This window comes from Oryx dammah, unplaced genomic scaffold (assembly GCF_014754425.2).
Source record: "Oryx dammah isolate SB20612 unplaced genomic scaffold, SCBI_Odam_1.1 HiC_scaffold_11056, whole genome shotgun sequence".
Lineage (NCBI taxonomy): Eukaryota > Metazoa > Chordata > Mammalia > Artiodactyla > Bovidae > Oryx > Oryx dammah.
The window spans coordinates 2,164,061-2,189,039 of NW_024080450.1; the positions used below are offsets into that span (position 1 = coordinate 2,164,061).

General features: G+C 40.7%; 2 protein-coding genes across 2 annotated transcripts in view; one reads left to right on the forward strand and one right to left on the reverse strand.

Annotated features, from left to right (window-relative positions):
• LOC120860348 (WD40 repeat-containing protein SMU1) overlaps positions 1-10,655 on the forward strand; it is a 34,761-nt gene extending 24,106 nt beyond the window's left edge. The window contains exons 11-12 of the mRNA XM_040236151.1: positions 5,145-5,297; positions 6,526-10,655. Of these exons, the coding sequence (XP_040092085.1) occupies positions 5,145-5,297; positions 6,526-6,624 (252 nt within the window). The 3' untranslated portion in view covers positions 6,625-10,655. The remainder of the gene's footprint in view (positions 1-5,144; positions 5,298-6,525) is intronic.
• A 532-nt stretch (positions 10,656-11,187) lies between these two features.
• Positions 11,188-21,694, reverse strand: LOC120860349 (dnaJ homolog subfamily A member 1). Its single transcript, XM_040236152.1, has 9 exons — positions 21,534-21,694; positions 20,332-20,473; positions 20,023-20,200; positions 17,826-17,930; positions 16,912-17,139; positions 14,666-14,780; positions 13,529-13,644; positions 13,129-13,229; positions 11,188-12,421 (listed from the first exon to the last, which is right to left on the reverse strand). Exons 2-9 carry the CDS (start codon positions 20,461-20,463, stop codon positions 12,203-12,205), a joined length of 1,194 nt encoding a protein of 397 aa, XP_040092086.1. The 5' UTR covers positions 20,464-20,473; positions 21,534-21,694; the 3' UTR covers positions 11,188-12,202.
• Between the last annotated feature and the right edge of the window lie 3,285 nt (positions 21,695-24,979).

A 24,979-nucleotide genomic window follows, 5' to 3' on the forward strand; every position in this document is an offset into this window, starting at 1 on the left:
CTTTCAGTGAAGTATCAGCTATCAGTTCGCCACTCAGAAAACCAGATACACTGTTTTTTAGACTCTTATTTAAATTTTAAATTCTATTGTCAACAAAGCATCTTTCTGGCATCTCAAAAGTTAGCTCCTTTCCCTGGGATGTTTGTATACTATGGTATTTTTGCATCCTTTGGATAAATTAAATTCTCTTTTTTTTTTTAGTTTGTTTTTTTGGCTGCTCTGGGCCTTCGTTGCTGCATGTAGGCTTTTTCTAGTTGTGGCGAGCAGGGGCTACTCTCCAGTTGAAGTGCATAGGATTCTCATTGTGGTGGCTTTTTGCTGTGGAGCGCAGGCTCGAGCAGCCAAGCTTTAGTTGTTGCCGCTCAAAGGCTATGGAGCAAGGTCTCAGTAGTTGTGGCACACAGGCTTAGTTGCCCCTTGGCACATGGGATCTTCCCAGACCAGGGATTGAACCCGTGTCCCTTGCAGGTGGCAGGGGATTCTGAACCACTGGGTCACCAGGGAAGTCCCCTGGTTTGTCTTTAAACCTTCTTCAGAACCTTACTGAAGATTTTAAGGTATAACAATCCCTCTGTGAGGGAAGGAGACATAGTGTGTGGATTAAGAGTTTGGGATATCTGTTAGCGACCATATGATCTAAGGTGGAACTCCAGTAGGAGAAGAGCAACAGTGTCTTCATGATGTGTGTTTGTAATCAGAACACCTGCTGGTTCCCAAAGAACCTCACTTTTGCAGCACCAGGAACATGAGGAGTATCAAAGTTGAGGTCTCAAGCCCTTGGATGTGTTGTGATGCTACTGAAATGTTGACCCGAGCAGTTGGGGATCTTGCTGAGCATGGAGAAGACCCAGGGACTGGTGTATGGAACTGTCTTTCCATTGCTTAAGTCCCTATAAAAGATAAATTGGTAGTGACGAACCCGTGGTTGAGATGGCTGGTCCTCATTACTGCTGGGACACTTCATAATAGCCACAGCTGCCCATTTCTTAGTTTTCTGCTTGACTTTTTTTGTTTTTTCATGTAGCAGAGTTTTATTAAAGTATAAAGAGGACAGAGAAAGCTTCTGACATAGACATCAGAAGGAGGATGGAGAGTGTACTCTGATCAAGACCTTATATACTTTTTTATCAGACCCACTCCCCACAACATACATCTTAAGATAACAAGATTAGTCAGAAGTTTATTGTTAAGAAGGAGATACATTGTTCTTATATAATCATTTAGCACAGAGCTTAAAAACAACCCTTGAGCCATTAGCTCTGGGCTTTAAAAAAAAATGTTTTATGTGACTAAGATGAAGGAATGTAAGAAAAAAAAAAAAGTTTGTCCTTTTCTCCTCCTTGAGAGCCCTGCCTGGACCCCTTCCCTCGAGGACCCAGACTCCTTATCAGTCTACCTAAGAATTAGTTTTGTCATTCACCCTTTTTCTTTTAGGAGAATTATGTTGCCAAGGGAAAAATGTGGCATTTTCATTCCATAACTACTTCCTGCTGGGATGGGGGTATTGTCCCTAAATTGTTGAGGCAGCATATTCTCCTAACCCGCATATTGAGGGTTTCTAATCCGGGGGCCCCAAGTTGGAGGAGGTTGTAGAAGTTGTATCAGCATGAACAATCATTTGTAACCTAAAAGCTTTTACATGGCTAGAAACAAACTCCTTTATACAGTTACAGATGTAAGGCAAAATACTGATTGAGTTCAGTTAGTCTCTCAGTCGTGTCTGACTCTTTGCATGCCCATGAATTGCAGCACACCAGGCCTCCCTGTCCATCACCATCTCCCAGAGTTCACCCTGACTCATGTGCATCGAGTCGGTGATGCCATCCAGCCATCTCATCCTCTGTCGTCCCCTTCTTCTCCTGCCCACAATCCCTCCCAGCATCAAAGTCTTTTCCAATGAGTCAGCTCTTCATGTGAGGTGGCCAAAGTACTGGAGTTTCAGCTTTAGCATCATTCCTTCCAAAGAAATCCCAGGGCTGATCTTCAGAATGGACTGGTTGGATCTCCTTGCAGTCCAAGGGAGTCTCAAGAGCCTTCTCCAACACCACAGTTCAAAAGCATCAATTCTTCGGTGCTCAGCTTTCTTCACAGTCCAACTCGCGCGTCCACACATGACCACTGGAAAAACCATAGCCTTGACTAGATGGACCTTTGTTGGCAAAGTAATGTCTCTGCTTTTCAATATGCTATCTAGGTTGGTCATAACTTTTCTTTCAAGGAGTAAGCGTCTTAATTTCATGGCTGCAATCACCATCTGCAGTGATTTTGGAGCCCCCCAAAATAAAGTCTGACACTGTTTCCACTGTTTCCCCATCTATTTCCCATGAAGTGATGGGACCAGATGCCATGATCTTCGTTTTCTGAATGTTGAGCTTTAAGCCAACTTTTTCACGCTCCAGCCTTGACATACTCCTTTTCCTATTTGGAACCAGTCTGTTGTTCCATGTCCAGTTCTGACTGTTGCTTCCTGACCTGCATATAGGTTTCTCAAGAGGCAGGTCAGGTCGTCTGGTATTCCCATCTCTTTCAGAATTTTCCACTGTTTATTGTGATCCACACAGTCAAAGGCTTTGGCATAGGCAATAAAGCAGAAATAGATGTTTTTCTGGAACTCTCTTGCTTTTTCGATGATCCAGCGGATGTTGGCAATTTGATCTTTGGCTCCTCTGCCTTTTCTAAAACCAGCTTGAACATCTGGAAGTTCACGGTTCATGTATTGCTGAAGCCTGGCTTGGAGAATTTTGAGCATTACTTTACTAGCGTGTGAGATGAGTGCAATTGTACGGTAGTTTGAGCATTCTTTGGCATTGCTTTAAAATGTAATCAGAATTAAAAGTCACATTATTTCCATAGTTAAGGTACAGTGAGTTATACGGGTCCATTTTTGGATTGTTGATGTCTTCAGATTAAGAAGAGGCGTCACATATGATTGTTGTTGGTGAAGAGGTGAAGAAAGTCCTTTTCTTGAATCGGAAAAACCCACCATGTGAAGCCTTCCAGTGATAAAGAAGGGAGCATTTTGCAGACCTAGCAGTTAGACCAATTTTGGAGACTGGATTGGGGTCACCTGCCAGAGTTCTCGTAATATCTGTTTAAAGATTAAAAGCTGAATCACACAGTAAATTCTAAGGCTTCAGGATCTGTGACAATATTGGTGCACAAAAATGGTCTGCCATAGAGACAGTCCCTTCTAGGGGCAGTTTGAGCCCTCATTAAAGCTATGGGTAAAACTTTAAACCAATTGTCTTGTGTTTCCTGCGTTAGCGTATGCATATGCCTCTTAATAATGTTATTAGCCTTTTCTTCCTTTTCAAAGGAAGTAGCCCACTGTACTTTCAATCTGGGATTCCTGACTTAGGTTCTTAGAAACCTCATGCTCACCAGCAGCGCTTCTATCCATATAGAGTTTGGAGGCACAGCTATGACAAGGACTCACTTTTAGGACTCTAGCCCCATATGGAAGCAGCCAAGAGAGATGTTGCTGAAGCTAGAGTTCCACCTTATTCCTGACTGTGCTTCTAGCAAGTCTGAGTTCTCATGACTATTCCAAGCTTGGGGTCTGAGTAAAAGTACACTAACAACATGGTTCATAAGTCCCTTGAAAGTCTATGATCCAACAGATTAGGTTAGTGGTTCTAATTCCCCAGGCACTTACGGAATGGTCAAAGAAGACCAGGCAAAGGTGACTGAGAAAGGGAAGTTTGGTCCACATGCTTCGCCCATTTCTGGCTGCTTCTCTCGCAGGGACATTGGGTACCTTTTGGCATTGGCAAGTCGGTATAAACCCCTGACAAAGCTCCCCATTTTGAGGCAGCCTTCAGTCATTACGAGGCACCTTGAAACCGCAGAGCAAGGCTCTGCTTCGTACGCTTGCTTCGTATTTACTTCTGTACGTCTCAGGCTCTCAATCAGTCACACACACAGGCACACCATAGAATTAGTAAAGTAAAAGTATACTAAAAGAACAGGCAAGCTAGAGCTCTGAATGTCCTTACCTTGTTGTGAAGATCCCAGATGAGCCCCCAAGATGATAGCTTTCGGTGAATGATTCGAATTCGTGATCTCCAAAGAAGATTTAGCTTTGGGACCAGGTACCAGGCTTGATCACTCAAGAGCTTTTGTGTAGCAGTTTTATTAAAGTATAAAAAGGAGAGAGAAAGCTTCTGACATAGACATCAGAGGAGGTATAGAGGGTGCCCTCTGCTTGACTTTTTAATTAAAAAAGTTAAAATTTTTTTGGATTCATAAAGAAGTTACAAAAACAGGGCAGAGAGTTCCTATACACCATTCCCCTGCATCCGTCAGTGATAACATCTTACAGAGGCATTGTATAATTATCAAAACCAGGAAATTGACATCAAAACGAGGTACAAGACTATTAACTCAAATATGAGCCTTATTTAGATTGTCTTTACATGCATTTATCTTGAGGTGGGACATGAACAGCTCTGTGAAATTTCATCTTGTTTTATGTAACCACCACAGTTTAAGGTATAGAAGTGTTTCACCACCCTCAAAGAAACTCCCTTGTGCTATACTTTTTATAGTTGAATCCTTCTCACAACCCTAGCCCTTGGCAGCCACTGATCTGTTTGAGACTATTCTAAATTTTTCTTTTTGAATATAGTAAATAAGAGTCAGTATGTAACCTTTAAACCTTTTGAGATTGGTTTCTCTCCACTTGATTTATGATTATTTAAGTGGTATGTAAAATAGATCAAGCAAGTCTTAAAGGGATAGAGTTCCATTATGAATGGGGAGGGCATCTCATTCTGTTAGAAAGAGGAAACTCGGGGGCATGGGTCACAGCATTGAGAACCAGTAGCATGTTGATTTAGGAAATTGTGTATGGTAATGAATGAATTTGCTTCAGAATAAAATGGCTCAATAGATTAAAGAGTAGGATTGGTGACCTGGGACATGGAAATTGTAAATTTCTGTCTGCCACTGACTTACAATAGCTTATCTTTTGTATATTTCCCAGTCAAGAGGATTTAGCACAAGGTGAATGGAATTGGTAATCTAATTATAAATGACAGTAAACCAGAGTACAAAATAACACAAAAGATGTCAGTTTCCCCTGCTGCAGTGGAACTACTGCTAATCCAGATGTTTTATTTTTACCTTGGACTGTGTACTCTTAGATTGTCAGAAGCTTCAGCTCTGGTAAGAGAGAAGGTGGTGACTTTGTTTGCTGTGCCCTCTCTCCCCGTGGCGAATGGATCTACTGTGTAGGGGAGGACTTTGTGCTTTACTGCTTCAGCACAGTCACTGGCAAACTGGAGAGAACTTTGACTGTAAGTATTACTGACTTAAGGCCATCTACAGAAACTGTTAATGCTTACATCTTTCTGAACTCGGAAGTAAACCTTTTTCAGACTGCTGTCCTTGTGAATTTTGATGTAAAAATATGTAAAAGTGTCATTAAGTAAAATAAAGGGCCCATAAGTAATTGTAGGGGATTACCGCCTCTGTCTGGAAAAGTCATCCTTCAGTGAGCCCTCAGCTTCTAGTGGATAGGATGAGTATACATTAAGCAGAGGAGGAGGAAAAGGAATGTGCCTGTTTAGCCAGCTAGTTAAACCTCCTCAGGGTGGTTGGAGAGTGACAGATACAGCTAGTTCTCTGCATGTGCTTTCAAAGGCTACTTGTATATTACCCTATCAAATTGGTTTATTAAGCAGCGTTTTTAACAAGGAATAATTAACACAGCTGCTGTAACAATATTCAGATTTCAGTGGCCTAATACAGTGAATATTATGTCACAATGTGATATAAATTGCATCCTCCTCCTCCATCTTTTAGCTGTGCCATTTGGGAAATGTGGCCTCTAAAGTGTTAGGAAAGATAATTGAAGGGGTTTACTGGATGTTTTCAAGACTTACAGCTGGAAGTGGTTTATATTATTTTGTCCATCATTCTTTTTTGATTAGAATTAGTGCTGCCAACAGCCCAAATGCAAAGGAGGAGTGGATAGGGAAAATGCAGTCGTCTACAGTTGGGAAGAAGAAATGGTCTGCTGAATGTGTAAAAAAAATCATAAACATACCTGTTAGAGAATAATCTCATCTCAAACTGTTCTTGAGTGAACTTTTGGTACACCAGCCTTGTGAAGCCTCCTCCAGTAGAGAGCAAAGACGTGAACAGAACAGAATGAGGCGGAAAGTGTCCTCTAGCTGAGGGAAATACTGAGTTCACTGAGTTGAAGGAATTGTTCAGTCTCAGCCACTGTCTTGGCCTAATATTTGCAAAATGGATGATGACTGGGACCAGCTGTAGCACCAAAAGTGGTTTGGCATAAAGTATAATTCACACATTATGAAGAACAGTACAGAAAATGTGATCAGCCATCTGATAGCCTCGTTTGAGTTTTTGGTTTGTATGTTTAACCCTCTTTGATGCTCCCTTAGGTTTGATTCCTTTGGTGAAGGTAGAAGCTTCTATTATCTGCCACTCAGCTCTGGAAGCTTCTTCAGTGATTTGTTAGCGACCTCTGTACCCTGATTCTGTGCTTCCCTATTCCAGGTTCACGAGAAGGATGTGATTGGTATTGCACATCACCCTCATCAGAACCTGATTGCTACTTACAGTGAAGATGGACTGCTAAAGCTCTGGAAACCCTAATTCAGCTTCTCTTTTAAACTAGCTTGAGAGCATGTACTTAAAATGAAGACATACTCATGTGTTGCCTTTTTTTTTTTTAAGGCCAGCTTTTCTAAGGAAAAATCGTCTGAATTAGGCACAAGAATAATTTTGTGAAAATTCATAAAAATTTAAGTAGCAGTTATCATTTTTTATATATTTTCAAGGTATTCACTCTAACTGGGGCAGTCAATACTGTCAATAATCTTTTACCTGAAGAGCGAAATACTGGTATTCCTAGGGAAAAACAGTACTCCTTTGATTATCTGAAATGCTTTGATTGAAATGGGTTTCCTGCAGTAAAACTTGTAAATAAGGAACTATCCTAAATTCATTAGCTGTTTACTATCCTACCTTTTAAAAAAAAAAAGTTAATAAACTTTACACCTTTCTGGAGGCTTTGTTTTTAAATGTAAATAAATGCCCATCTAGTTAACGCACTTCCTTAGAATCAGATGAAGAGCAGGACATTATATTATCATCCCTGAAGTCAGTTTCCCAGAGGATCTCATTTCACTGCCCTCCCCCGGGGCATTCATTTTTTAACTAATTGCAAGATCCACTATGAGAATTCAGTTTTGGCATATCTCCTTTGTATGCAGAGGAGGTTTTTGCATTGAAAATATGCTGCTGTTCAAGAAAAAAAAAAAAAGAGATTTAGAAAACAAAAACTCAGCAATATTTTGCATATGGGTCTTTTCTGTTTCAACTGATTTATGTGGAATGCTTATGTTGGTGTGTGAAGATACTGTGCTGGGTACCATTTCAAGAAAGTGAGCTTATTTATGGAGGCCTTTTATGCCCCATTTCCCCAGTTAGTAGGTACAGGTGAATGAGAATTTTACAGTCTTAAAAACCTTTGTCACTTGAAATACAGCCCGATCTGTATTAAAGATGAGCAATGCCTAGCATGTAAAAATGCTTAATGCTGGCTAATTCTTTAACAGCACTATGAAATCCATCTTTCCCAGTTACACTCCCCAAATTTGGTCTTTTTGCTGCAAAACCTGAACTTTTTCACAGAATGTCATTTGGTGTCATTTTGAGAGTTGAACAATAGCCATGAGTCTACATGACTGTCGCCTGCCATTCCTCTCTGAAGAGCAGCTTTCATCGACATAAAAGATGCTTAAGGTGGAGAGAAAAGAGCTATGCGAAAATTCCTTACAAAAATCAAGAAACCAGTTTGATTTAGCCCACAACCTCATGAAGTAGCAGTTGAGAGGCCTCCTTTGTGCCAAGGCTCATGGAGAGCAAGAATCTAGTCAGCATGGGTACATTTATTTCTTCTAGGAATTTTTAGCAAACATCTCTTCTGCTCTTGCATCTAATGCTCAGGATGGGTAGAACAATTTGTCACAGGATAGGGGAAAAACAGCAAGTTAACAGGATTAGTGGTTGATAAGAGGAAATCTGTTGTTTTGATGATTGGAGAAGCATTATCCAGATCTAATGGGTTAGGAAAAGGTTTTTTGGAGTTGACTGTGAAAAGGACCATCAAGAGCTCAAGGTAAAGGGCTTTGGTGATCTTAGCGGGAGCCTTTCCAGGCCCTGCAGTGTGCCACAGGTGCAAGGCAGGTGCTGCACAAATGGTAAGGTCCAGGGAGACAGAGAGGAGAGGAGAGGACTAGACTACAGGCGATTAAGTATATTTTCTTAAGGAAGTTAATGCACATAACTGGGAAGGAAAAATCTTCTGCTTTTCCCAAGTTTTTTCTTCCAGTCCCTTCTTCCTGGTCATCTCCTCCAGTACAGAAGTCAAGGGGAGCTCTGGGGAAAGGCAGAAGTGGAGGAGAGCTTGGTGCGGGCATGATTGATTGAGCACTGTGAGAACCAGGAAGGGCTCCTGGGCCCTTGCTTGTACCACCCCAACCCAGCGCCCTCAACCTGGGTTCCTAGAGAGCTGCTACAGCCCATGTATTTGACACTCCTCTCTAGCATTGGAAACTCAAAATGCACCGTGTGCTTGCCCAGTGGTGCCCAACTCTTAGGGACCCCATGAACTGGGGCCCTCAAGGCTCATCTGTCCATGGGATCTTCCAGGCAAGAATACTGGAGCATGTTGCCATTTCCTGTTCCTAGGGATCTTCCTGTCCCAGGGATTGAACTTGCATCTCTTGGGTCTCCTGCATTGGCTGGCAGATTCCTTATCCCTGCGCTACCTGGAAGGCCAGAAACTCAAAATACATGGCGTTGAAGTTAACCCCTGCTCCCGAGAAAGTGAACTCCATGAGTTGTTCCATCTCCCACTCAACTGTTGTATTGATGACTGGAAAACATTTAATGACCTAGTACTTCACAGCAGTTATTTTCTGAGTCTTAGGTATAATTCAGTGTTAACTAGTTATTTTTCAGCTTGTATTTCTACCACTATTTACTGAGTCCTTCCTATGTGAGCGATGTTGTTTTCAGAACTGCTTTATGAGCTCCAGCCTATTGAGTCCCATGATACAAGTGAAGAAACAGGTTGCCAGTGGTTTTCTACTTACTCCTAGGGCTTCCCTGGTGGCTCAGAGGTTAAAGCCTCTGCCTCCAATGCAGGAGACCCAGGTTTGATCCCCTGGAGAAGAAAATAGTAACCTACTTCAGTATTCTTGTCTGGAGTCAAGTGTCATTTTGGTTTGGATAGAGGCAAAGAATCCATGGGTGTTTCTCCACATTCGGTTAAGCCTTAACACAGGTGGTGAGGAGTAGAAAGAGCATCCAAGTACAGCAGTGGGGTTTAGCAAGCATGTACAAACTTGAGAACCAGTAAGTAGACTAGGGGTCCTTTTCATAATCTTTAAGGTATTTCAATCCTTGTTGTGTTGGTCTTTGAAGGTGGCTGAGATAATCAAGTGAAGTGATACTATTGGGAAAGCAACATCAGTGCTTTGCTCAAGCATTTTTTACTCACTGTGCCTTTAGAACCTATGTTTCTTTTAAAACAGGAAACTAACAGTATGTTAAAGATAGGAAGCTCCCTCAGTCTGGAACAGACTTGCTATAGCAAGGGCTGCCATTCTTTGACCCTCCACACAGCAATTCTAACAATGGTATTACTGTTCTGGTGATTCAATATAACTATATCCCCATGGTGGTGGTGTAAGGCCTTGGCTGTATATATAACCATCCTGGTTGCTGAGGCTACACACAGTTCAACTACACCAAAATACCCGAGACATATCATATTTTAAAGCTTCCAAGGTAACTTGTGGCCAACGTTGAGAGCCAGTTATTATACACACACAAAAAAATCTGATGCTAACTTCACAAGATTTGTCACCATGCTCCATCTACTAAGACTCTCATGGGACATAAAATTAGCTTTTTATTCCCTGCAAGTAGGAATGGACAGGGGGAGCATCATTAAGGAGGCGTTAGGGCTGGGACCAGGGAGCTACATTTCTGTGAATGCACTATTTCTTTGATGACCTTGGCTAGAGTTAAAAAAGAACTAACTATTGGTGTTTTTTGTTTTTACAGACTACAAACCTGTCGGTTTCTGCCTCTCCAGGTTATTACTAGTTTCTTCTAGTGATGTCTAAATATTTTTTACTGTGGTCAAACGAAAGTAAAAGCTTACTCAACCATTTTTGAGTATATATAATTCAGTAGCACTAACCTTATTAGCTGTTGTGCAACCATTATTGTTTTCAAACTAAGTTTCCATTCCTCCCAGCCCTTGGTAATCTGTGCTCTATGAATTTGCCTAGGTAGTTCATATAAATGTAAAGGCCTTTCTGTTACAAATACATATATGACACATTTTGTTCATTGACGTGTTAAAACACCAGCATCAGGATCTTTTCCAATTCATCGGTTCTTTGCATCAGGTGGCCCAAGTATTGGAGCTTCAGCATCAGTCCCTCTAACAGAATGTTCAGGACTGATACTAAAGCACCAACAAGGTACAGGGTTCTCATTTCTTCATATTCTCACTTGTTTCCATTTTGGATTACTAGGTACAAAGTGGTATATCTAACTGAATTTTCATTTTATTTCCCTCATGACTAATGAGTATTAAAGCCTCATGTAAGGATTTTTGTAATTTTAAAAATGTATTATAAATAATAACAGGTTTATTGTAGAATTTTATAGACCAATATTTTGTTTTCCTTTCTGAACACTTGCCTGGCCAGATTAAAAAGACAGAACACAAGAATGATAGGATGGGGAGAAGCTATCAATTAAAACTGTCAGTATGAGAAGAAACCTGAATGTTTGGGAAATAGGCACTTCACTCCAAGTTTCAGTCTCCTCTTGTACCTGTCCATGTTAGAAGTGTTTAAAGCTCCGGATTACAAGAAATACAGAATCAGTAGAACAAGCAAAAACCCACATTCCACTTTGGTGTTTGCAAAAAACTTTAAGACCCCCATCCCATTTGTTGCTCATTACTCATCCCTCCACTTTCACTCCACACCCTTGTTTAGTATTAAACATCCAACTATGGTTAAATAGTACTTTTTTGGTGTTATTCACTTTAGTTAAATGAAACTAGTAATCTTAACTAGTGAAAAGCCAATGCTTTAACCTGGGGAAAAAAAAAAGCCTGTGGTGACACACTGGACATGCTTTGTAATCAGTATATTAAAGAGACATTCATACATTTCAAGAATTGCTTAAATTCTGATACCAGATTTAAGCTTATGAACATATGACTTTAAACATACAATTAAAGCTATTCATCATAATTTGCTATACTACCAACATTAAATTACAGTTACTCTGGAGCGTAAGTTAAATGGTTTAAAGTAAGCCTGTAACATACCTACAAAAACACCTTCCCATCTCATACATGCAAATTACTTCTCCATGTAAAGGTCTCATCACTCTAACCTCTAAGTTTCCCTGCTCCAGAAGTCACTACTCTAAGGCTTACTGTGGTCCAAAGTGGGGGGGGCGCAGCAAAAAAAGTAACCAGGACCAATAGCTATATATATTAATAAAAGATGGCACAGCAGAAGGGAATGCAATTCTACAAGTGCAAGCCCTCAAGCAGCAAGTTATGATAAACCCCTTCTTTATAAAGGTATCATTTCTATCACTGATACCGCAGGCTAAATTAAGTTATACAGCATGCCATCTTCAAGTAACAGTTGAGGCAACAGAATAAATGCAGAAGCATCACAATGAATCCCACTTACTACAACTATACAGACCAACACTTCTCTACATTAATTTCTTTGTCTGACTGCCAGTTAAACACAGTTTTAATTTCATAGCTTAACAATTAAGGGTCATACACTGAAGTCAATACATATACCTGGCATTTCAGTCTAAGCTATTCCATGTACATAGCTGAAATCAATCACAAAGTATGGCCTAACAAGTGCTAGGGGAAATTTTTTAAAGTCGTTTTTACAAGTGTTAAACTTATCTTGCACACTGAAGTCATCATACATACAGGGCAAAGTCAGAGCTTTTATATTCGAGTTTATTCTTCATTTAACTTTTAAACACTACTATAGTTGAATATTAAAACAAAAGCAAGTAGTGAGCATATTATGATTATAGTCCTTCACTCAATCACTACTGCAAATAAAACACCAGCAGTGAGTGTTATTCACAGGCCCTACTAAGAGGTCTGACACTGAACACCACCCCGAGGATGATGTTCATCATCCTCATATGCTTCTCCATTGTAATGGCGCCGTCTTTCCTGATTTGGATCAAAGTCCACTAATTCTACCTGGTCCATTTCATCAGTCTCTTCTACTTCCTTCCTCTCAGGCAGAAGTTTTTCCAGCAAAGAGAGTTTATCAGGAGAGAGAAAGCCATTCTCAGGAAAGTTTACCTATAAAATGAAATTTTTACCGTTTAAATGAAAGTTTAAATGATTTATTTATTCCTTAGACAAATTACCATTGACCCATTTCCCCCAGAAAACACACTTGTAACCACACAATTATTTGGTAAATTAGCCAATCCCAGGTTAGAATAAATGGTCTAAGAAGACATATATCATCTAGTATTCTGAACCAGAATTCAAGGTAGTCTTTAAAAAAAATCCTACTAGATAGTAACTGCACTGTAATGATCACTTCTATTCAGCAAATACATTTTAACAGAACCCAGCCTAAAACACATTCTAACCCTTTTTAATGGATATTTAAAGAAAGCTATTCTTGATCAGAAAGCAATTTTTAAAATGTTAAATTTGTGGGTCTAAGGTGACTCAAATATTTAAGGTTAAGGGAAATGGTTGGATTGCTTTAAGAACCAGAGCATTACAATATTTTGTCAGAAATCCACACTAGCTAACATGCTTCTGTTGTACTTTAAAGATACTAGAAATAGCCTTTCATTAGTAAAATACCCACTTGCCATGCATCCCCTTCCCTGCCACAGTGATGCAAACAAACCAACTTGATACAAAGAACGTTCAACATGACAGGAGTAATATGGAGAATATAAATTTGGCACTTCTAGCAATTCAGAAACTTATAAAATTTTAATAAGCTAGTCATTCTCAAATATTTCTGAAGTACTTTCTAAGCTTACCTTAAATTCAATGATTAGGCGACCCTTTTCATATGGCCTACGGTAAATTGGCATGCCTTCATTTAGCACACACTTGATATCTCCATGCTTGACAATCTGACCTAAAAACATTAAAGCCGAACTCCTTAAATACAATCACACTTTTATGAGGTAGGGAAAATAAAGAGAGGAACATCCTAGCTCACTGATTAGGAATACATTTATGTGAAACAATCCTGGTTTCTATAAATTTGATTTATAGATTTTTTAGGGGCTCACAGAGTCAAGAATGCATAATTTCAGCTCAGCTCAAGGATGGTTATGTTCTGAGCAATACTGAACTGCCACTTTCCTCTATGCCTGTACTAGCTACTAGCAATGAACACCAGTATAGAAAGAAACACTTATCTAGTTACCATACCTGGATGAGAAGTGATGACTATGGTTCGGTTGTCAAGAGTAGATATTGGCTTCTGGAAGCCACACAATGCCTCAACCAGCTGTATGTCCATACACATGAAAAGGTCTTCTCCTCGTCTGTACAATGGAAACATGGCATATGCTTAGGGCTTTCAAACCACCAATGATTCCAAGTACCAAAATAGGCAATTCTGTTCTTAGAAACAAATGGTATATTTCAAAAGATGCCCTTTCTTCTTCATTTTTAAAATGAGCTGAGAACAGGGAACAGCAAATACATGTAACCTGCCAGCAGAGCTTCCTGGACAAGCTTCAGAATCCCTCCACACATTCTAGGCAGTGGAACACATCTCAGACTGGGTCCTGGATAAGTCAGGGTCTATGAAAAGGGGACATGGCCAATTTCAAGGGAACAGTAAGATCTTCTTTACTGATGTACATGAATTAACATAGTGCCTGGCACATTGTGATCTCAACCTTTTATAACAGTACACTTCCTCCTCCTCGTGCTTGCTTTCTTTTCCACTTCATATTAGTAGTATCTTTTCATCACACAGATCACTCTCCAGAAATAGAGGATTCACCTCAAATGATAGCATCACAATTCTGAGCTTGACAGCATTTCCCGTTACTGTTGAGACACTATTAACTCAAAACCTGTTCTTTCAAGATGTCACTCCCAACAGTTACTGTAGTCCTATTCCAGTCAAATGTTGCAACCAAGCTTATCACCAACTCAGGAAATGAAGAAACTGTTGAGAACTTTAAGGCACATATTTCAAAATTAGTTTTGAAAAAAATTAATTAAAAAAATCTGGGAGCCAAGTTTTGTCATGGGATGCGTTCCTAATCCACCTACTTATACAACACATCTTCTAATTGAAGAATATCCTTCAAAAACCAGATCAGGCAACAATTTATGTAAATATAGACACAAAAACAGAATCTGATTCTTTGAAACATTAATGATATAACAATCATTTATAAAAGACATACATAGCCTCATTCTTCTGCTATACTTTTCTAGGTTATTCCCAAAAATAGTGTTCTAAACCTAATGAAAAGCTCATTCATATTTTGGAAAAAAAAAAATCCCAAATAGGCAAGATGTCAGTTTGAGTATTTTATAAATTTTTACCGAGTAAAAACAGCATGGTCCTTCTGATCTAAAACAATGATAATATCTCCTGGCTCCAGTCCTGGTTCTTGGTCTCCTTCACCATGGAATGTTATCTTCTGGCCATCTTTCATGCCTAAAAACAAAAGGCTAATTTTACATCTTAACATCTAACTAAGGTCAGAGTCTCTACTAAGAAACACAAATGCATGTTTGTGTGTAAGTCTCTGTGGATGCTCAAGTTGTAGAGAATTTACCAGAAATGCACACATGCTTAGACCAATCCAACTTCTTACTAAAGAAAGTGATCATAATGGAGAACACAAATTCTAGAGGCAAACAAATCAAGCCTCAAATCTCAGAGCTGCTATTTATTACTAGGCAGAATTACCCTGGGGAAGCAAGTTACATAACCTTCCTAAGCATCAGCTTTCCCACAGAGACCTACCTCTCCATCACAGCTCTTGTGAGGACTAAAGAAAAAGGTCTACGTTGGTGCCAATCAGTGACTGGCAAACGTAACCATAAATGCTTTACTATTTCAATTTCATTATTTTAAAAAACACTTAGTCAAATTATTTCTACTAAATGTAGTAAGCATAAGTAAGACTTTCTTCCCTTTATTGTATTAGAAGTAATATGAAACTGAAAAAATTTTTTAAATCCATACTATTTTCATTGAATGATTTTTAATCTTTTAAAAAAGGATAATTTTAAAAATCTTTCAGACACTTTCAGACCATGTGGTTAGTATCTATAATAGAGTCAAGAATAGAAAAGTTTTTCCAATAAGCAAACGTATCTTAAAGGTCAACATATTTACTGAGATTTCTTCTCTCTGGCTCAGTTAAGTTCAGTAAGAGCTTACTTAGCTAACTAACACCTTTACAAAGAACTCGTGTGTTTGCAGATCATTTACACTGCAGTAATAGCTCTGGATTTCCTGAAGGAAAGATCACTGAGGTCACCCAACAAGAGCACCTTGGTTTTAGTTTCTATCATGGAAAGTATTAAACGTATACAAAATAGCCAACAGTAGAACAAATCCCTATATAACATCAATCTAGATCCATAATTACCAGTTCATGACTATTTCATGTATTACACACTTTTCCACCCACATTTCCTGCAATACTTCAAGCAAAATCCAGACATACCAGTTAACCCAAATACTTTAGTATGTACCTCTACAAAGAGATGGACTTACACTAAAATATCAGTATTATACACTGACCAAAATAAACAGGTCATTCATGAGGCAAATGGAGAAGGAAATGGCAACCCACTCCAGTATTCTTTGCCTGGAGAATCCCATGGACAGAGGAGACTGGTGGGCTGTCATCTGTGGAGTTACACAGAGTTGGACACAACTGAAGCAACTTAGCAGCAGCAGCAGCAGCATGAGGCAAAGTAACTGTCTTGCTACACTAGTGAAGCAATTAAACGCAGATCTAAGTTTTACTGGTTGTTCCAACAAGGTTGAGATTACTGGCAGTGGCTTTCCTGGCAGTTCAGTGGTTAAGACTCTGCTCTTTCACTGCAGAGGGTGCAAAGGAGGAACTCAGATCCCACATATAGTGTGGCATGAGGTGGGGGCTGGGGGGGGGATAGGCAAGTGTAGCATTCATATATGGTTTCACTTAGTACTAAATGCCCTCCTGAGTACGTATCATTGGTATCAAGAAGGGGATTTTACTAGACAGGGAGACATTCAAATCATACCAGACATGGACCAGTTAAGGAGAAAAAAAATTAAGAGGAGTACTGAGTCACATGGGAGACTACTATTGCAGGTACATACATTAATGTATATATTACATGTAATAATAGTTTCATTTAAAAATAGCCAAGTCTGAAGGATCCATCCATGTTGATTATTTCATACTAAGTACAGCAGAATTTACTCTGGGGCTGTATACACGTTTCTAAATTTCTACAATGAATATCTACTGCTATAATACATTTTAAAGGATTTTTAAATAAACTGACAAAATTAAGGAATAGGCAAAATAAAAAAAGTAAATCCTAAGAATATTTAAAGAAAGTTTTAGGCAATAACCCAAGAGGTAGAAACAGGTATGTTTACCTAATCTGCAGAAATCATTAGAAATATTCATAGTCTAAGTTCTTACAAATTAGTAAATCAAAAACACATCCATTCTTTACCCCAACAGTTCCTAAGAAACTATCCCTAATTATGACAGTTTTAAGCAATTACAAAATGTAGAATATAATTCATCAAAATAGAAAAGTGGCTTAGAACTCACCTTTGTCAATATGAACTTCTAGAATTTTCTTTTCTCGAACTATCTTCCTTCCATTGCAGCTTTTACATCTATCTTTAGGACTGATCCGCTCCCCATGGCCCTGGCACTCCATGCAGACAGACTGAATTTGCTGAACCATTCCAGGTCCTATCTGATGAATTCTTATTTGCATTCCAGTACCTCGACAATTGGGACAGCATTCTACTGCTCCTTTCTTACCACCTCGGCCTAACAGTTTAAAAAGAATGTTTGAATTTAGTGTTGGACATAATGATTAATGTTCTAGTGAGACAGTCCCTGAACACACCACTTCATTAATATTTTCAAGGTCTGATGGAATGCTGCTTTAAAAAACTACAATTCAGGCTTTTTGATAAAATATTGCCACATCAGCTTTAGTTATCAATTATAAACATCTTGACTGCTATTTTCCTCAATGAACTATTTCAGTATTTTGGATTTTAAACATACACTCCCAAAGCACAATTTCTAAGAGTACTTCAGCTGTGAAATGAGAACATTTCAGTTTCCTCTCATTAGAAAACACTCCATTTTCAACAAATAACTTGTATTTATTAAAAAAAAAAAAAAAGATTCACATCACAGCCAGTAATTTCACAGTTGACTACCCCAAAAGAGAACATTGCTAAGTATTAAGAATATGAAGCCACTGGAGTGCCTCAAGTTCTAGAGGGGATAGAAGTACTCATCTCTGAACAATGTTGAGTAGAAAGACACCAAATTATATCAATTCCACCCTGTATTCAAAACACACAAATAAAAGTGCCGATAATTTGCTGTTATTTCTGAAAGAAGTTCAGGTGGTTTTCGCATTTGCACAACGCAGTATCTGCCAGTGTTATATATCCAGAAAGGTTTCAGTTCCATTTTGAACTATGAATGTTAAGACATACCTTCACATTTGTCACAAATCACATTCTTTTGCAGAGCTAGTTTTCTTGTTGCACCATTATATAAATCTTCTAAAGTTACTGTAAGTTGATGCACAACGTTTTTACCTGTAACAAAACATTCCTCATTTAAAACACTGCTTGCCAATAGCACTTGCAGCAATAAAGACCCAGCACAGGCAAAAATAAGTGAAATTTTAGAAAGCTGCATCCTGTGTTCAATGCACTGTAAAAATGGTAACGGAAAATGAAAGATGAGCCTTACAGGTTCACATATACTCTAACTGTGGTGTAACTTCAAAAAAGGAAAATCAGGTGAGATTAAGTAACATATGGATGGAGTTGTGGCCCTCCTATATTTATGGCAACCAAAAACATTAACTGCAAAAATCATTTGAAAAAACTCACGTTATTTGAATAGACACATTTCACAACAGTTTAACCCCAAACTGTTTTTCTGTCCTAGTATATTCCTTGCCTTATGTATTATATTGAGCGACATGACCAATTAAATCATCCAAAAACTCTTCAGCACACTAAAGTTCCAAAAACTAATCAAGTTTGGCCAGGCAAGCTTGATATATTTATTCAGTCTCCAAAGAATATCAATTCCTACTTCTTCCTGAAGTAGGAACAGCACATTTACTGCTGAGCTGACTGTTTAAAGGCTAGATTTCTCTTTCTTTACCACAGTGCTTTCCAACAGAACTTTCTGCATTAAGGGAGAAGTTTTATACCCTGTGCTAGCCAATACAATAGCCAGTAGTCACACATGGTTACTGAGCATGTAAATATGGCTACTACAAACTAAGTGAATTTTTTTCTTCGAAGAAATCTAAATTTTATGTTGCCAGGAGCTACAAAGGAATGGCATATCTCATCTAGAAATGGGAAGTGGAAGGTGGAGATTATGCAAGAACAGAGGCTACCGAAATGTAGTGACCTGTCAATAGTTAATAAGTTCCTAGCTAGTGATTCCTTCACAATGACTTTATCCACTAGGAAATACTATCTTTGGCTTAAGTTAAAGAAGATCTTGAACTATCTCCACAATATGTATAATGAACATTTTGTTTCCAATCAAAAGTAAAGTACCATTAACTATAACCTTCTGCTCCTGGACCCACCTTTTGTTTCTGTATCCCAAATTCCACATAATTGGTTCTGCCATGCTAAAAGCTGCCCTTCTTACTTCAGCGCTTTATAGACTTTAGAGTACAGGGAAGAAATAAAACTTCTGAAATTTAAGCAAATTTTTTTCAATATACTACCTTTCACCAATTTAAGACATGTAGTAGTTCGCCAATTGAGTTTGATTGGAAATTGTTTAAATGTCTTTAAAAAAATAGTAAAACATACCCCTTTCAAGAAAATCTGAATAAAAATGTCCAGTTGTGAGACTTCTCTGGTAGTCCAGAGGCCAAGATTCCCTGCTCCCAATGCAGCGGGCCTGGGTTTGATGACTGATCAGCAAAACTAGACCCTACAAGCCACAACTAAAAAGATCCTGCATGCTGCAACTAACACCCTGTGTAGCATTAAAAACACACACAATTCCCAGTCTTTCGGAATCCAAAAACACTCAAAGAAAAAATTTAATAGCCTGCCCATTCCTTCTAGAATGGGCTCTACCCATTAGTTTGTATAAACCACAGTGGGAACAGAGTAAGATGAACTCTGACCAGAACACTGTACTCTTATGAGCAGTGTTTCTACAGTCCAGAAATCACATGTTAAAGGCACATATTTTGATGCAATAAAACTGAAGAAAGATTAGACAGACAGCAGGCCATTTGGAGGCAATGAACTTGTGTTCCAGTGAAGACTGATGGCATGGCTATATATGACCTTGATAAAAACTTAGAATTCTGATATGTAATTTACTTTCGACAGAATAAAACCACTGCACTTCCCACTAGGGTTGAGGATCACATAAAATTTGTGAAAAAGGTTTTGAAAATTATGTTCTTATACTTCATGAAGCCATATATATTCCCAACAACTTTAGATACATTTTTTGGTACTTGACTGGCTTAGCTATTTTTAGTTTCATCAAAATTCATTTAAAAAACTATTACCGTAAGTTAGTGTACATTATACTAACAAGTAAACAAGCGTTTAATAGTTGAATTCTCAAGAATCTGCTTTGACTAAAAGGGCTAACTTTAGTTTGCTACATGTAGATTAGGTTTATTCTCACCTCTCCTCTCTCTCTGCATCCTGCCTCCTCCTCCGAAAAACATATCAAAGATGTCCATGGGGGAGCCAAAACCACCACCTGCTCCACCTTCTTTAATTGCCTGTTCTCCTCCTTTGTCATATAATTCCCTTTTCTTTGCATCAGAGAGCACTTCGTAAGCTTGAGAAATCTGTTTAAACTGTTTGAAAAAAAGGGGATAAATTTCACTCAAAAAGGACAGCCACTATATTAAACATAATTTCACGTTGTAATTGAAATACTATACACCTGACAAGAAGGATTCAACTATGTTATGGGTGTACTACTTGCCTTCTCGCCTTCATTTGGATTCTTATCAGGGTGGTACTTCAAGGCGAGTTTCCTGTAAGCCTTTTTCAATTCTTCTTGGGTGGCATTGGGTTTGACCCCCAAAACATCATAGTAAGTGGTTTCTTTCACCATTTTCTATAGCCTAAAACAAGAAAGCTCAACTTTAATCGACTTTCAACTGATAATTTTAATAAAATCAAGAGCTCAGGCAGAGAAATCTGTTCTTCCACAAATCTGATAAGACTACCACCTTCCTTAAGTTTCACAGAGAAAGTAACAATGCCTCTGGTAACTCACCCATAAATCCTAACAGACTAAATATAACCTAATAATTACCAAGGAATAATTCAAAAACCTCCTGTAGCGCTGGTTTCCACCTGGAAGGGTCCATACTAACGCGACTACTATTTGGATTCTGTTTCCCTTCCCAAGTAGCGACAAAGGGCAGTACAGAAAAGGGGTATTATAACAGGTTCAGTCCACTATTATTCTCTTTGGTAAACCTGATAAATCATACATTTCCAAGAAAAAACACTTTGGCACAAGGCGGGGAGTAGTGTTTTACGAAACTGATAAAGAACACTAGCTCCCCTCCCCGCTCAGTCTCTTTCTCAATCACAGGAGAGTAGCTCCTGTTTTGACCGAACCCCTCTCGCCCCTACAAGCCAGCATAGTTTACACGTTGTTAGGTTTTCCCTTGTATTCAGGGCCGACCGTTACGGTTTCCTTCCTTTCCCCTTCCCGGATGGAAGGGGTGGGAGAAACCCAGCACTCAACAAAGAGGAGGAGGAGAGACCAGAGAAACGAAAGCCGCAGCCTCCGCCCGGCTCCTCCCGCAGCCCCTCGCCCCGACGGGTCCTTTCGCGCGTGCGCACAGGATCGGGCCCCCCCCCCCCCAACTTCCCCCACCCCACAGCGAGGGCCCGCAGAGGAAAAGCCGGAGGCGGTAGGTCCTTGGAGACCTCAAGGAGGGGTGGAAAAAGCTTCAGGAAAGGTCTTGGGCCCACTCGCTGCGCGCCGGCAAGGGTTGCCGGGGCACCCCACCCCCCAGCCCTCCAGAAGGGGACTCGAGGATACAGGAACCGACAACCCTCCCGCCCACGCGGAGCCAACCGCCTCCCGACCGCGGCTCTATCCAGCTTCCCGGCGCCGCCGGTGGCGCCAGACTTGGGACGAGGGGACGCGCTAGGGCTGAAACTCACCTGTGAGCGGGCCGATGCCGGTGTGGGGGAGCGGGAAGGAGCGCGTTGCTGTGCGCAGCTCGGGCAGCCGCCGCTCCTCCGCCTTTCACCGAGCGTTCTGGAAAGTTCCGGCCGGCGCGCCGCAGCAGTCTCCTTTTGTAGCCGAGCCCAGGCGCGTCACCCGCCGGAAGTCCCGCCCCTCTCGCCTATGCCACCGCCCCGCGGTTACCTGGGCAACGGCGCGGGGGGAGCTCGGGCAGGGAGGAGGTTGTGCGGAAGGGCCTTGTGGGGATGGGCCCAAGCCTGGGTTCGCAACGCTCGTGGAACTTTCTGGATCCCCTTCTTCCAGCTAGTGGGCCCGCGGGAGCCGGGATTGCCCGGGAGCGCTGCAATTCTGGGTCAGCTCCGGATTCCCAGATCAGTGGGGCCCTCGCCGCTGGCTAGAGCGCGCGACACTTGGGAACAGGGCCCTGAGCAGGGGCCCAGGGGCCGTATGCTGCAATGGAACCTCTCAGAACAAAGCCCTGCTGCTCCGCCTCCCCGCCTGCGCCTCATTCGTCTCTTTCCTCGCCTCAAACCGGCTTAGTTTCTTAGCCCTGAGGTTCTGGGAAACCGCCGGCACGAAATGCTAAGCAGGACGGGCTTGGGTCCCCGAGCAATCAGACGCGCAGTCCATGGCCTCGTAATTCGCGAAACTGCGAAGTTGGAAGAGCTCTTAGTGCGAGTCTAGACCCCTATATACACTTTATTTTCATATATAGGTGTATATTTTCAACATTGGGCTCAGGCAGCACTAAATGAGGAAACGTTTGCAATACTATGGTACGAACCTTGGGCCTTGGAGTTTCTGGCCTGTCGTTCCTCCGGTTTGGTTAGCCCAGGACACAGTAACACAAAAGAATGACTAGCAAATAGCATCAATTATATGACAACGTGTTCAGTGCTACCAGTCTGAATTTGGAACTATAGCCTGAAATGAGTCCTGAGGCTTTCTAGTCTTGAGCGCGGGACACAGTGGAAATTGGGCTCTGTGTGCTTCAACAGCAAACACGGGATAACCTGGCACCGAGGAAGACGGAGACGCAAAGTTGAAAAAGCCCGCTTCACGTCGTTTTAGATGTTAGCAGGGAGACACGCAAGTCAACGAACTGTAGGAGAACCCCAAGATAGAGGTCAGCATGGGAGAGGTCTGATGGGATAGAGGAAGCTGTGGGTAAGTCTCAGTTGAGTTGTGAAGAAAGGAGTGTTCCCAATAAGGGCACAGTGCAAGGGAAGACTGAGGTTAAGATGTGAAAGAATATGATATTTTTAGGAAATTGCAGACGCTTGAATATAGACAAGAGTTGAGAGCTGGAGTATCGGGAGGTGAGGCTTCAGAAAATGAAAGAGAACTCACTCAGTTGTGTCCGACTCTGTGACCCCATGGATTGTAGCCTACCAGGCTCCTCCATCCATGGAATTTTCCAGGCAAGTGTACTGGAGAGGGTTGCCATTTCCTTCTCCAGGGGATCTTCCCGACCCAGGGATCGAACCCGGGTCTCCCGCATTGCAGGCAGACGCTTTACCATCTGAGCCACCAGGGAAGCCCCAGAGGGGCTTCAGAGGTGGTTGACAAACACCCGCTGGTGTATGTTTCTGAACAAACTATCCTGGAGGCATTCCTCCATACTTAACACTTTAAATTGTAGCTTTCTGCATTTTCCGAAATGCACTTTTTCACCTGTCTGTGCTTGTGCTAAGGCTGACAAACACCTAACATTTCTATTCTCAGATGTTACCTCCTTCTCTATCACCTTATGTATAAAGGGTTTTGTTTCTTTAAGCATCCATTACTAAAAGTATAGTATTGCCAGGAAGTGAGCTGCTGCTGCTGCTGCTGCTGCTAAATCGTGTCAGTTGTGTCCGACTCTGTGCAGCCCCATAGACGGCAGTCCCTGGGATTCTCCAGGCAAGAACACTGGAGTGGGTTGCCATTTCCTTCTCCAATGCATGAAAGTGAAAAGTGAAAGTGAAGTCGCTTAGTCAAGTCGGACTCTTCGTGACCCCATGGACTGTAGCCTACCAGGCTCCTCCGTCCATGGGATTTTCCAGGCAAGAGTACTAGAGTGGGGTGCCATTGCCTTCTCCGAGGAAGTGAGCTACAACTTGATAATATAAAAATCACTTAAGTCATTTACCCGCCCCTCAAAGATAACTGCCAATAAAAGAAGAGTATTGAGGTGCTAAGTAGGAGGAATCTTGCCTTGTCCAGATAAGCATCCTGGCAGAGACGCCAACAGTTGTGAAAACATGAACAATTAATATTAATAGCAGTAAACAATAAATATCGTTCATGTGTTATGTGGGCCTTGAAGTCCTCCAGTTCCTAATTTAGTGTAATCTGTGTGTTTGTGAATCCAACACGGGTTAACCAGATGAAACACCATCAGATGTTATATAGCAAATCACTTCAAGTTTCCATGATCAGTGTTGCTATGGCTAGTGTTTCTTAAATGTTACCACGTTTAGTGTTTCTTTTTGCCTGAGAAAACCAATTGAAATTCCCACAAGTTTTAGAAAGATGCCTGTGTACTCAGTCCGTTCATCTCTACCCCCTTGTGACCCTATAAACTGTAGCTGACCAGGCTCCTCTGTGCAAGGGATTCTTCAGGCAAGAATACTGGTGTGGGTCACCATGCCTTACTTCAGGGGATCTTCCTGACCCAGAGTTGGAACCTGAGTCTCTTATGTCTCCTGCATTGGCAGGCAGGTTCTTTACCACTAGCACCACCTGGAAAGCCCCTTTAGAAAGATGAAAATTTGATAACTACAAACTTGAAAGTACCTTCTTAGGACTGAAACAGTAAGACTGAAATATGACACTGAAAATATTTTTAAAATCTGGTATGCTTAAGTCCTTTTCTTTCTGATTGCTCTGCTGTGCTTAGTCAGTCATGTCCAACTCTTTGGGATCCCATGGACTATAGGTCACTAGGGGATTCTCCAGGCAAGAATACTACCATAGGTTGCCATGACCTCCTCCAGGGGATCTTTCCAATCCAGGGATGGAACCCAGGTCTCCTGCATTGCAGGCAGATTCTTTACCGTCTGAGCCACCAGGGAAGTCCAAAAGTACTGGAGTGAGTAACTTATCCTTTCTCCAGGGGATCTTTCCAACCCAGGAATTGAACCAGAGTCTCCTGCATTGCAGGCGGATTCTTTACAGCTGAGCTATCAGAGAAGGCCCATGGAATATTATAAGTTAATTCTTTATTAAGAATAAAATAGAACTTTTTGGTTAAAAGAAAACTATTTGCTTGTATGTGTATAGATTATTTCAGAAAGATACCCCCAAACTAATAATATTTCTCCTGTGGAGAGAGCTAGGTTCTGGAGAGAGGCGAATGAGAGAGGAAGACATTTCACAGTATACCTGTTTATACTTTTGGAGTATTTAACCCATTTGATTATAGTACTTAATTAAAAGA